Consider the following 12721-nt stretch of genomic DNA (forward strand, 5'->3'; position numbering starts at 1 on the left):
TGTCAGGGAAATTCACTCACCGCTATGCCTTGCTGCTTTGGGACAATCTCATTTTATCCTTGCTGACCACAAGTTAACCTTCAGTATGATACTGTCAGTGTACATTCTTTTCCTTTATAAATTCAACTGATTATTACAATACTGTTCTATGATTATATCAAGGTGGCTTCAACCAATAGGGAATAAAAACCTTTGCAACTGACTGTCCCAAATTTAGGTCTGTGTCCCAGTTTAAAAATGGCTCTAGGGTTTCTAAGAACACTCATCACCCTATAGAATATATCAAACGACAGACTGCTAGAATGGCTGCAGATCATGTTTCACAGCTAAAATACAGCAGTGAACAATGGAGAACCTGAAGCCATCAAATCAGTTATCTATGGAAAAAAACAAGTAATCAATCAAGACAAGGCTGGTTACACACCTCCTGCTCAAACCTTTCATCCGTAAGTCAGTGGCCTCAATTTTTAACCCAAGCAATGGTAAATTAGAGGTGCATCACTCTTGCAACAGCTCAGCAAATTAATTTGATGGTGAATACAATTTAACAAATTTACAACTCGGGAAAAAATTAAATGCAAAATGCTAAATGATGTCAGCAACCAACATATACATTTCTCCTCTTTTGTACAATGAAACCATTTAAAATTGGATCCTCTTGCCCACTTAAGCCACATAATTTTAATTTGGGGAATTTAGCAACTCTCCAATTCATACAGATCAATGCAAACAAGTCAGTGACACTACAAACCGGCCACACTACTAATTCCAAGTAGGACCAGACGTAACAGAACAAGTGTATTCACCAAGCTACAAAATCAATGCAAACACTCACATTCCAAACAAAGGAATGGATCATTTGCAGCAAGAAATCTGACATTTGGAGAATTACCTCCAGCATGCCTTGTATTGCTAACGTGCAAATCTGAAAAGCAAATTAAAAAACTGAGTGCAGGGGCAATGCATTGGTGCATTAATTGCAAAGTATAATGAAAAAAGTGTGTTAGCAATTGCAATCATTTCTAGCCCAGGGTATCTTGGCTAATGACATAACCACCGGCCGCCATCTTTAAATCCAAGATGGCGGCGCACCACCGACCCTCCGCAACAATAGAAGGTAAAAAAAACCGCAGTGTTTCTTCCGCACAAAACACATTTTCTAACTTCTTTTTTCCTCAGACATCGACGCCTTTTGAGGTAAAGGTCAGGTCCGGAAGTAGAGGGCAGTTTTTCTGAGGTATTTCCCCCCCCCCCTTCCCTCACTTACTTGCAGCTCGGCTTTTTCCGCTTCCCACCGCGCTTTCTCCATCTCGAAGCGCGCCCACTCGTGCTGGATGAAGTGCAGGATCCCCGGCACCGTGTAGGCGTCGGGCTCGGCGGGGTTCTCCGAGGTGACTTTCTCCAGCGAGGCCGGAGCCGGGCTCGGACAGCCCGCGTTGCCGCCCGCCGAAGCCATGGCGGCCGCCTGCCCGTCCATTCTCTAGCCTGTCCCCCTGCCAAATAGTAGGAGCCCCGTTGGCTTGGCTGCGGCGCGCCTGCGCATTGGGCCCGCTGCGGCAGACTTCCTGCCAAATAGTGAGCCACCACCACATCCTCTGCCTTGAGCATTCAAACAAGGGAGAGGAAGTATCTTTGTGTGTGTGTGTGTGTGTGTGGAGCCCAGCAGGGTCACACACATCGAGACAGACATCGAGTGCTGCTGGAAGATCATCAACCAAAGATGCTCTTTGGTCTGCCTGAGCAATGCGAAAAGCTGCTGGAGGAACTCAGTGGGTCAGGCAGCATCTATGGAGGGAAATGGAAAGTTGACGTTTCGGGACGAGACCCTTCGTCAGGACTGGCATTTGGTCTGCCCGAAACACAGGGAGATGTCTGTAAGGGAATGCTGCTGGCTGGCATGTTCCAGGTTGCAGGAGTGTGTGCTGAGGGATTCACGGAAGCTTTCCCTGTTGACCCTCATCATAGAAAACGTCGTATCCGGATGCGTCACGGCTTGGTATGGCAACTGCTCTGCCCGAGACCGCAAGAAACTGCAGAGAGGTGTGGACACAGCTCAGCGCGTCACGGAAACCAGCCTCCCCTCTATGGACTCTGTCTACACTTCTTGTTGCCTTGGTAAAGCAGCCAGCATAATCAAAGACCCCACCCATCCTGGACATTCTTCTCTTCTCCTCTCCACCCCACCCCCACTCCCACTCCCACTCCCCATAAGGCAGAAGATACAAAAGCCTGAAGGCACGTACCACCAGGGTTAAGGACGGCTTCTATCCCGCTGTTATAAGACTATTGAACAGTCCCCTTGTACGATAAGATGGACTCTTGACCTCACAATCTACCTCGTTACGGCCTTGCAGTTTATTGTCTGCCTGCACTGCACTTTCTCTGTAACTGTAACACTTTATTTTGCATTCTGTTATTGCTTTTTCCTTGTACTAACTACCTCAGTGTACTGATGTGGTGAAATGATCTGTATGGATGGCATACAAAAGAAAGTTTTTCACTGTACCTCGGTACATGTGACAATATTAAGCCAATTTACTAACTTTTTGGTCTTCCAGCAGTAAGATGTCCGTAAGGGAATGCTGCTGGTCGGCACATTCCAGGCTGCAGGAGTATATGCTGAGGGGTGCACTGAAGCTCGGTGCAGCCAACATTAAGGATCTATGGGGAAGGATCACAATCTAGGGTCCTTCCACTACTGGAAATGGGAAGGCTGAGTCGGGTAGGGAAACTCCTCAAACATTGAAAAGGTATATCACCCCAGAGGACCACATGAGTGGCAAAGGTGCTATGGTTTAAAAAAAAGTGTTAACACTACTGAATGTATTGACCAAATGACACAGTTTTTGCACTGTGTTTATATATTTTGTTATGTATAGAGTTTAGTTTTGAAATAATAAAGGTCTCCTGGGTGATTGACCTGTAACTTGTAAAAGGTGCATCTGCTTTCTTCAGTTGGTCTTGAGGTAGATGTCATCATTTTCCAAAGCCTTGTTTTTTTTTCCCATGGTTGACTGAAGCAGATTTCAGCAGCTGCTACAGTTATATGGCAAGAAGAAGGAGGGTCAGTGTATTTTTACTTTTGGATGTCCTGGTGATTGGATTCTAGGGGAAAATAAAAAGTTGATTTTGGACTCATCCAAGAGTGGGAATTCTGATTCTTGGATGCAAAGGCACTTGAAGCAAACTCGGCAGAGCCAAATAAATACACATTACTTCTTCAGTTTGCCCTATGTAGCTGTTCCTGTGCTGGGATAATGAGCCAAACCTGACCAGTATACCCAGATGTGTAGCAGTGAATTTGTGAATTCTTATCATGGTAGTATGTGAATTCTGCCAAGTCTGTCTCTTTTCTTTTGGAGGGATATACAGATAGTAAAATCATTTGTGTTTCATATTTTTGAGAATAGAAGTTTGAAGTTTTGCAGTTGCATTTTCTAGATTACAATAGTGACTACCATAAATCTTAATTCACTGTGAAAATGCTTTGGGACATCTTGAGGACATGCAAAGTGCTTTAGAACTGCAAGTTTTTGGACACCCGAGTGAATTGAAGAACATGGGGATCATTTGGTAATTTGTATGAGTTGGAAGATCAACCTCATTGAATCTGCTCTGTCATTCACTAAAATCAACCCAGATTGTATTGAATGATAGGGCAGTTTCAAATAGCTGACTTGCCTACACCTCCCTTTTTTTGCTTTTTAATGATGACACATGTATTTAATTTGCTTTCCACCTCCCAGCATTCTCCACTGCCATCAACTAAAATGTTTTTTCTTTTCCCATAAAAGATTTTGATTGTTGTTGAGGTACCTTTGCTAGTTGGAGGTTCAATATATAGAGTATTATCAGAGTACTTTGGAGGCTTGTCCTGTCCAAACTGCAGCGTTTAATTGGATATTGTTCAAGAAAAGAAATCCTGGCATTTTAATCTTTCTCTGTTCCATCGCCCAAGTACCATGATACAGCTGCTGTACAGCTGCTTCCCATTGCACTAAAAAAAAGAACAATTACAGCTGGGAAGGAACTGTTCAGTCTGCTAGGTCATACTGGCTATATGTAAGCTAGTCCACTTCCATGTCTTCTCCCCATAGTGTTGCAAATGAGATAGCATGGCTTAATGTAGAAATTAATTGGCTTCTCTCCAATCAATCCAGGTTTCGTGGTCATTTGTGCATATCCTGTAATGCACAGAGATCACCAACAAAACCTCACATCTGGGACTGTTGTTGTGACAGAAGCACTTGAAGGAGAGGTGGAACAAACTGTCTCACCATAATTTCAGGTAAACCGCTATCTATATTGTTTTTTCGAACAATTAAGCTATCCTCCCAGCTTCAATTCTCTGCCTGCTAAGTCAACCGAGCAATTGTCAGAGTGCTACAATTGCATCCCTGTAGTAAAGTGGGGGCACTCAGCTCCTGAATATTACCCAGTTACTCTTTCTGAGACATGTACACATGGCCATCAGGTAAGATGGCATTGGACAATACCCGCCATAGTTGAATATCCTGCCAATGTTGTTTGGGTTCTCACATAAAGAATGGGAACTTGAGCTGGGTATCAGAGAGCATGCGTCTCCAAATCAGTTATTCAGGAGATGGGCAGGAGAAGATTTCCAACAATGAAGAATCTGGGATTTTTTTTTAGTTGTTCTGGATTAGCAGAATGTGTGGAAGGACATGATATTATACAAGATGGTTAAAAACAAAACTTGGATGAGACAATGTAACTGTGCACTCTTCTTTCTCAATTAGTGCTCCATCCCATCAATACATCTTACTAGCAGCTCATAGTTGGGCAGGACTGCTGCCTTACAACAAGTGTTCTGACAAGCATTCACACCTCACTGAGTATCACCCCTGAGTCAAGGTATGGATACTAGCTTCAGTTTATAGGAAGGCAGGCCATTTAATGTCACAAGCCTATTTAATAGTTCAGTGAGAACTGTGGCTGTACACCAATATTTTATCTGTGCCACTTAACATTTTTGCTTCATAAAAATCTTATCAACCTCACAACTGAAACTAGCAATTGCCCCACCATCAATTGCAGTTTGTGGAAGAGATTTTTTTTAAACCATCCTTTGATTGTAGAACTGTTCCCCAGTTTAATTCCTGAAAGGCTTTGCTTTATTTTTTAAGCCACATCCTACTTGACCTAGATTGTCCCACCAGAACTCAAAGACTTAAGCACATAATCCAGGTTTACATTGGAAGATAGGGACATGGGCAAATTGCTACAGCATTGGCACTTGTTATAGTTTATTCCAACTTTGTACTGTCGGCTTTCAATAAGCATCAAATGGATCCCAGTTAGATAGCACATTGTTCTCTCATAGTAGAACTTGTATTTGTATGGAATCTTTACGTTGGTAAAGCTTTCTGAGGCACTTCACTGGACATAATCTTGACACCAGATCACATAAGGACTCGTAAGGACAAATGGCATAAAGTTGGTTTTAAGAAGTATCTTAAAGAAGTTTACAGAGGCGGGGATATTTACCAAGGAATTCAAGAACATAGGGCCTAGCCAGCTGAAGTTGTGACCACCAGTGGTGCACCAGTGAAAATTGTGGGTGTGCAAGAGGACCATACTGTAGCATTCATAGAAAATTGAGAGGCAGAAGGAGGGTACAAAGGGAGTACAGTCTAATATAATACATTTGGGAAGTTTGTTCATAACTTCTGAATAAAATGCTATTTTAAAAATAGGTAGAGTGGAAGGGAATATAGAAGGGTTGTTCTTAGTCTTTACATCTGAGTCAAAACAATATTTAAGCAACACCCCATGAGCTTGTAAACCTAGGCAGGCATCTGACTGAAATTTGGTCAGCCACTTGTCCTAAAGCTGTTGCATTTTGAATGAGACATAAACCCATCTGCCTTAGGTGCATGTGAAAGATTCATGGCACTATATAAAAAAGAAGTGGTCCCCCGTGTCCACTCAATCAACATTAAGAAAAGAGATTATCTTGTCTTATATTGCTGCAGACTGTAGGAACATGAAGTGCACAAATTGGCTGCTGAGTTTTTCTACTATAACAGAGGCTGTACTTCAAGTAGTAACAGTAGATTCTTTGGAATATCTTGGGGCTGTGACAGGTGCTGTGTACATGCATGGTCCCTCTTTCTTCCCTTGGTTGTAGACAGTGTTATACAGTCTTTCTGAATCTAACCATATCATCTGCCAAGACATTTCACTTTTGTCTAACCCCTTGAAATCTTGGAAACAGTGACAGCCAACACCTTGGGCGTTTGTACTGATGCCAAGGTCTAATCTCATTCTTTACAGAATAAAATGGTTCCATTGACAATAATTTACACACAACAGGTAACGCAAGTGCTTTTAGATTGCTTGAATGAACAAAACAACCTGTACATAGTAAAGTCCTACAAACCATGGTGAAAAAAACTGAACAGGTCATCTGAATATCTTAATGTTTTTAAGGAATAAATATTAGCCTGTATGCCAAAGAGAACTTTCCTACTCCTCTTTACCGCCACCTGAGAGGAGAGACTGGATCTTGGTTTAATATTTTATCAGACAGTGATAGTACTGAGTCCTCCCCCAGTGGATTGGGCAACACTTTTTCCTGAGTCAGTATCAAAATAATTCAAAGATGATCCAGTCATTGTTGGAACAAGAGTGCCAACCTAGGTTTGGCTTCAAGCTAGTGAATTTCTGACTCGAGGCTCTCAAACAATTGTTGAAGAAGTCTGTAGCCTTTAATAACTGGAGTTTTGGTTGAGGACAGTATCGTATCTTGGTACAAATAAAATCAGTGACAGCACTCAAATTTATTTTTATGCAGTAGGCAGAAGATATTCATTCCTTAGAGCAGAAATCCATACCACTATCATTTGTACTGGTTCCTGACATTTACACACAAGACTTTGTGGTTAGAATTTTCTAATGTTTCGTACTTACATTTATATAAAATTATAGTCATCTAGACCCACTCAGTATCTCATGCAATTTCCTAAAAATAAGTTAAAACAAAGTCATATTTACTGAGAAAACAAAGGCCTAAGCCCTACGGTAGAGGATTGAAGATGGCTGAGCATAATCCAAAAGGGCTAGTGGATGCCAAGCTTGCAACTTAAAAGGGTGTTAATTGTTGGAGGAAAGGGAGTCTGAAGCAGGAGTGAAGCTATACAGTTCACGTCCAGGAAAGCAACAGAGCAGGACAATACCCCTTCTCTGACAGAGTGCAGAAGCGGAGAGTAGGAAGAAGATATGGAATGTTCAAAGAAATAGCAGGAAATTTCAGGAGAGCAATACCCACAATGGCACTAAGGATGCAGAAAAAGGGAGATCAAAAAACTTCTTGAGGTTGGAACTTGATAAGTTCCATTCCATGGGTCTTCATTAATTTACAAAGATATGTTCTATGTTCTTCATAAAAGTTTCTTTTTTGTTTTTAGATCCATTCAAGATGATACATTCCTGATGAATTAATTGCAAATATAACTTGTCCAAGAATCAGGAACCTGGCGCAGTTGTTACTTTAATAATGTCAAAAGGCAACAAGAAATTGTTTACGAAAAGCTGCTAATTGAACTAATTGGACACACTCCTGAAATCATAAGTAGCACAATGCGGATTAGTTTATGCCAGGTGCTGTTGACTGGGGCAATATTGATTAATCTGGTGGTTCTTTACTACGTCTCCAGAACCCAACAGCAAATGTTGAAGCACAAAGAACCAGGGAAAGCTGTCTCTCGGAGGCTGTCACTTTCACGAGTCACTGGAATTACTGTGCTGATCAGAGAGTTTGAAGACTTTGAGAATTGGGTAGTAGGCGTTGCGCAGTCCTTCATGAAGAAAAGGCCAGATCAGCCCATTGTGGTGGTGGCTGATAAACTACCCTACCCACCATTGGATCTGCCTGATAAGCAAAATATTCAGGTGGTCCTGTTGAAAGCATCTCCTGATCAGCCACACTATGTCATTAGACCTGAATTTTATATCAAGACAGAGTACACCCTTCTGGTGCCAGATGGGGTACAGTTGGACTCAACTCAGCAAATTGACCGCCTTCTTCAGGAATTTGAGTCCAACAAAGAGAAGGTCCGAATGGTCGCAGCCCCTGTTCAGCCTTCTGGAATGTTTCAATGTCTAAACTTGCGAGTTAACCTGAAGGAATGGAGTGCAGTTTACAGCCTCTCTGCCGGTCAGATTTGCGATGCCATCGGTGGAGATACTGTGGTTCTTGTTCGGACAGAAGACTTGTTCAACCTCTCTCAGCCTATGCTGAGGCCGCTTATGACCTCCCTCTTCATTCAGTCTTCACTGCATGGCTGGAGGGTGAAGACAGCAGAGAATGTCGTTTTCTCTTCATACCACCGCTCTCTGTACATGTCAGCCCACAACCAATGGAAGGCTGACAACCATGCAAAAGCAAGGTTGGCTCACCTCTTCAAAGACTTTGGCATAAAACGTGTGGTTCAGGTTGATGGGAAGGAGCACTGGTACGGATGCAACAAAGACACTCCTCGCTGTTTTGGCACTGTGCATGACGACACACCCGAATACCTGTATCAGAACAGGTGGACTCCGCCTTGCTGCCTCAAAGCCTTGCGTGAGACTGCCAAATATGTTATAAAGATCTTGGAATCCTCAGGAGTCCGCTACTGGATGGAAGGTGGCACACTACTGGGAGCAGTCCGTCAACAGGACATCATTCCCTGGGACTACGATGTGGATCTTGGAATTTACTTGGAAGACGTGGAGAAATGTGAGTTACTGAGGAGTCTGGATTCTGGCTCGGTTGTTGATGAGAACGGCTACGTGTGGGAAAAGGCAGTGGAAGGAGAATTCTACAGAGTTCAGTACAGCGAAAGCAACCACTTGCATGTTGACCTGTGGCCCTTCTATGCCAGAGAAGGGATCATGACCAAAAACACCTGGATGGATCACAAGCAGGACGTTGAGTTCCCCGAGCACTTTCTGAAGCCACTTGTACCCATGCAGTTTGCTGGGGTGACTGCTAATGCACCCAACAATCACAGGCGCTTCCTAGAATTGAAATTTGGGGAGGGGGTCATTGAAAACCCTCAATACCCAAATCCTGCAAAGAAAAGATTGGAGAAGGTGGACTAAGTGGCGGAATCGGGTATCTCAGAATGAGATATGCAGCAGTTACATGAGGGGCTCCAGATGTTAGAATCTTTTGAGAAGTGCTCTTGCCATGGAACATGATATCCCACCTATTTGTTTTCTCTTAGCAGTTTCCTGGGAGGCAGTTCCATGATCACTGTCTGGCCTTTCTTCACGTACAAATGCAGACAGTCATGGTTGTTGGGAGGTAATGGGGTTTGAACCCAGCCTTATCCTATCCCTCTGTCTGTTATCCACATGCATGCCTTTCCTAACAGGAGATGCTGCATCTCCACAGCTGAACACAGTGTAGTCAAACGTTACCTGACCTTTTGACTCATTTATACATCAAACAGTGCATTTGCCCACAGTCTTGATGTATAGGTGATATTTCATCCCTTAAAATCTATAGAATAAGACTATAGATTGAATAAACAAATTGTGGGATATAAAGAGACAAATTTGCACAAAGAAGACCATGTTGCAAGTGGATATCTCAAGACTCCTAACCACAATTTATAAGGAGTTATCTGATAGGACTGAAAAAATATAGCAACCCAATGTTATAATGTGTATGCACATCTTGAAATGTTAAGATATGCCGAGCACTAGAGGGTGCTCTGTGATGGTGCAGGGTCTGTGTTGAACATATCCTAATCATAGCTAATTTTCTGATTATTATTTGAAAAACCTGCTGCTAACTCTGTGCATCCACAATTTGATGAACTAAACCATTGCCCATTAAATACTGTTTCCAGTCCAAGTATTTTTGTCATTTATATGCACAAGGCTTTATCCGTTCAGTTTCTCCAGCTTTACTCTGAATTTCACAACACAGTTCCATCTTAACCAGTAATCTGTTGCTTGTATCCTAACTTTTATCATTAACTTTATTGACTCCCCTTCATTCAGTGCATTTAAATCTAACTATTACTCCTTACGTACATATTACATTATGGCTTTGCTCTATCTTGTCTTTACAATTTCCTTGGCTTAGTCTAGCATTCTCATCTTAGAGTTAGAAGGTTGTGTGTTCAAAAAGCACTTCAGAGATCTGAGTACATAATCTGTGATGATTCGTGTATATATATAGTTCTGAGGGAGTGCTGCATTGTTTGGCATGTCAACTTTCAATTGAACCTTAAATTGCCCAATAATTACAGGCACTTCCTTGAATTAAAGTTTGGGAGGAGTGCATCCTTTTGAATAGATACAAAAGGTCTTGGTAAGTTATTCAGAACAATGAAAGAAGTTTCTGCCAATGTTCTGGGTTACATTTTTCACATTTTCTAGTTATTATCTCATTACTTTTTGTGGGATCTTGCTGTGCTCAAATGGGCAGCCCTGTTTCCATTACAGTTCTTCTTTGGCTGCAAAGTGCTTTGTAACATCCTGAGGACATAAAAGTTACCATACAAAATGCAAATTGTTTCAAGCCATCATATATTAGGGTTCATTCCTCCAGGTCAAAAATAGAACGCTGAATGCTTTAACTTTTCACAGGTTACCAAATCTCAATAACATCACTCCACCCATCCTCCACCGCAGAACCCTACTACAGTCACCCAGAGCTGAGCTGTTACCTTATCATGGACCATGGAACCAAAGCTGGACTTTTACACACTGATTTCATTTAATGAGTCCTGAGGAACCAGCAAACCATGAGATCTCACTGAGGCAGCAACATGTTCTAAATATTTAATGACAGCAGGGTTACAGTGACTGAGACCCAAGTACAAAAAAATTAAGGCCTTGTGATTCTGCTGATTGTCAGCTTTTGGCCCACTCACAGGAAAGAACTAAAACTATCTCAGCTATTTCCTTTTAAAGATTAACCATCAAGTGTTATCCCTTAGCATTCACCAGGAGGAAAATATCAGAATTGGCATCTCACCTCTCTCTCAAAATTTTTCTCCCAGCACCTTGACCACTCACTTCGCAAATATTCTCATATCTTGATGAATTACAGGCTCCATAAACATTATATCATCTTCGCTACCTCAGCCACACAGCTGATTTTAATGCCTGTCAGATTGTAAAGAAAAATTCTACTTTCATAACCTCAAGACACTCTAAGAATTAAATACCACAGATGCTTGAAATCTGAAATAGCAAAATGCTGGGAATACTCAGCAGGTTAGGCAATATCGTTTGGATTGGAGGTCAAGACTTCAGGTCATTTAGTCCAAGCATTTTGATTACCAGACCATTAATGTAGCTGCTGTACTATTGTACCCCATAATATCTATAACGGGTACATCCATGTTCCAGAGGGGAGCAGCACCCATAGTCCAATCATAGATGTCCAATCGTGGCCTCTTTTTTTTTAAGGTAAATGTTTCGTTGTTAACTTTGTTTCTCCACGGGTGCTGCCTGACATGCTGACCATTTCCAGCACTTTCTGTTTTTAATCTCAGAACATCCCAAAGTGATTTACAGCCTTTGAAGCATACTTATAAGGATCGACAAACTTTACCTATGGAGGACTTTCACAACTGAGCCCAACAAGGTCATTGCTCTTGTCTCCCTCACATGGACATTCAAGTAGAACCAGTTCACCAATTAATAGTGCATTTTGGGCCTTGAATCAAGGATTTTCTGCACCATTGATCTGTTTGTTATCAACCATGGTTCAATGTAGCACTTTCTTCTTAGAGTCAGGACATAGTTGGTTCAAACATCACTGCTTGGACTTGAGCATGTAACCCAGGCCAGTGCTCCTGTGGCAACTAAGTGCTAAAGGAGTGCCACACTCTTTGAAGTTTCTGTGTTTTGTAATGAAATGTTAACCTGATAAGATATACCATGGCATTATTTGAGCAGCAAAATTCTCTTCCATTCTCAGCCAATATTTATCCCTTAACCAACATCACCAACAGAGACCATCTGATTGATATTACATTGCTGTTTCTGGAAGCTTGCTCTGCAGAAAACAGTTGCTTACAATAACAGCCACTATTTCAAAGAGCTCTTTCTGGACATCTTTGGCTGTGAAAGGTTCTGTATACATGTAAGTTTTTCTTCCTGTTGTACCAATATTTACCGATTGAGCTGTCTAAACAACTCGCAGATGTTTTGTATGACCATTTGGTCAAACAGGGTGTAATGAATGATTAAAGTCTGGCAGCTGCTTGCTTTCTCTTGGGTACTGGAGCAGGTCCTACAGCTCAAAATCAGATACTCTCCCAGCAACCAGGTTGTCCCGATGACCAGAACTCCTAACCAATTAAACTGGTTCCTCTATAACGACAGTGACCTCTGTAATTGGAACTTGCACTTAGCATAGTTAGGTATATTTATCCAGTGGGTGGACCCAATACAGAAAATAATTAAAGACCAACTGTGCTAGGGCGATGCCCTGCACCCAAAGTCTAGGATTGCCTAGGAGCTCTCATTGTTCTCTCAGAGCTGGTAGAATAATCTTTCTTTAATCTTTCATGGCCCAGCATTTAGTACCAATCCCTGAAACTAATTGCTTGCAAGACATTTTAAAATGCACATAGAGGCAACCACGTTGTTGTCATAAAGGCCAGACCAGATGAGGGCAGCAGATTTTCTTCCCTAGAGAACCAGATGTCTTTTTTGAACAATCTGATAGTTACATGGTGAATATTAT

The 12721-nt window shown here is 41.9% G+C and overlaps 2 protein-coding genes across 4 annotated transcripts in view; one reads left to right on the forward strand and one right to left on the reverse strand.

The window, feature by feature from the left end:
* The window catches only part of LOC127586272 (striatin-3-like), a 45717-nt gene extending 44192 nt beyond the window's left edge, over positions 1 to 1525 (reverse strand). Inside the window, exon 1 of the mRNA XM_052044079.1 lies at positions 1268 to 1525. Coding sequence (XP_051900039.1) covers positions 1268 to 1477 — 210 coding nt within the window. The 5' untranslated portion in view covers positions 1478 to 1525. The remainder of the gene's footprint in view (positions 1 to 1267) is intronic.
* On the forward strand, positions 1001 to 12035 carry fkrp (fukutin related protein). 3 transcript variants are annotated; one of them, XM_052044082.1, is made up of 4 exons: positions 1601 to 2115; positions 2559 to 2750; positions 4161 to 4288; positions 7431 to 12035. In XM_052044082.1, the coding sequence occupies exon 4, from the start codon at positions 7603 to 7605 to the stop codon at positions 9106 to 9108; it is 1506 nt and encodes a 501-aa protein (XP_051900042.1). In that variant the 5' UTR covers positions 1601 to 2115; positions 2559 to 2750; positions 4161 to 4288; positions 7431 to 7602; the 3' UTR covers positions 9109 to 12035. The 3 variants fall into 3 exon arrangements, with proteins under 3 accessions (XP_051900041.1, XP_051900042.1, XP_051900040.1); XM_052044081.1 differs by lacking the exons at positions 1601 to 2115; positions 2559 to 2750 and adding an exon at positions 1001 to 1117; XM_052044080.1 differs by lacking the exon at positions 1601 to 2115 and having other exon boundaries at positions 2405 to 2750.
* Positions 12036 to 12721: the final 686 nt, after the last annotated feature.

This window comes from Pristis pectinata, chromosome 35, assembly GCF_009764475.1.
Source record: "Pristis pectinata isolate sPriPec2 chromosome 35, sPriPec2.1.pri, whole genome shotgun sequence".
NCBI lineage: Eukaryota > Metazoa > Chordata > Chondrichthyes > Rhinopristiformes > Pristidae > Pristis > Pristis pectinata.

What these genes read in the sequence shown, in the direction of transcription:
- fkrp (XM_052044081.1), top strand. Translation starts at nt 7,603, where the DNA reads ATGCGGATTAGTTTATGCCAGGTGCTGTTGACTGGGGCAATATTGATT.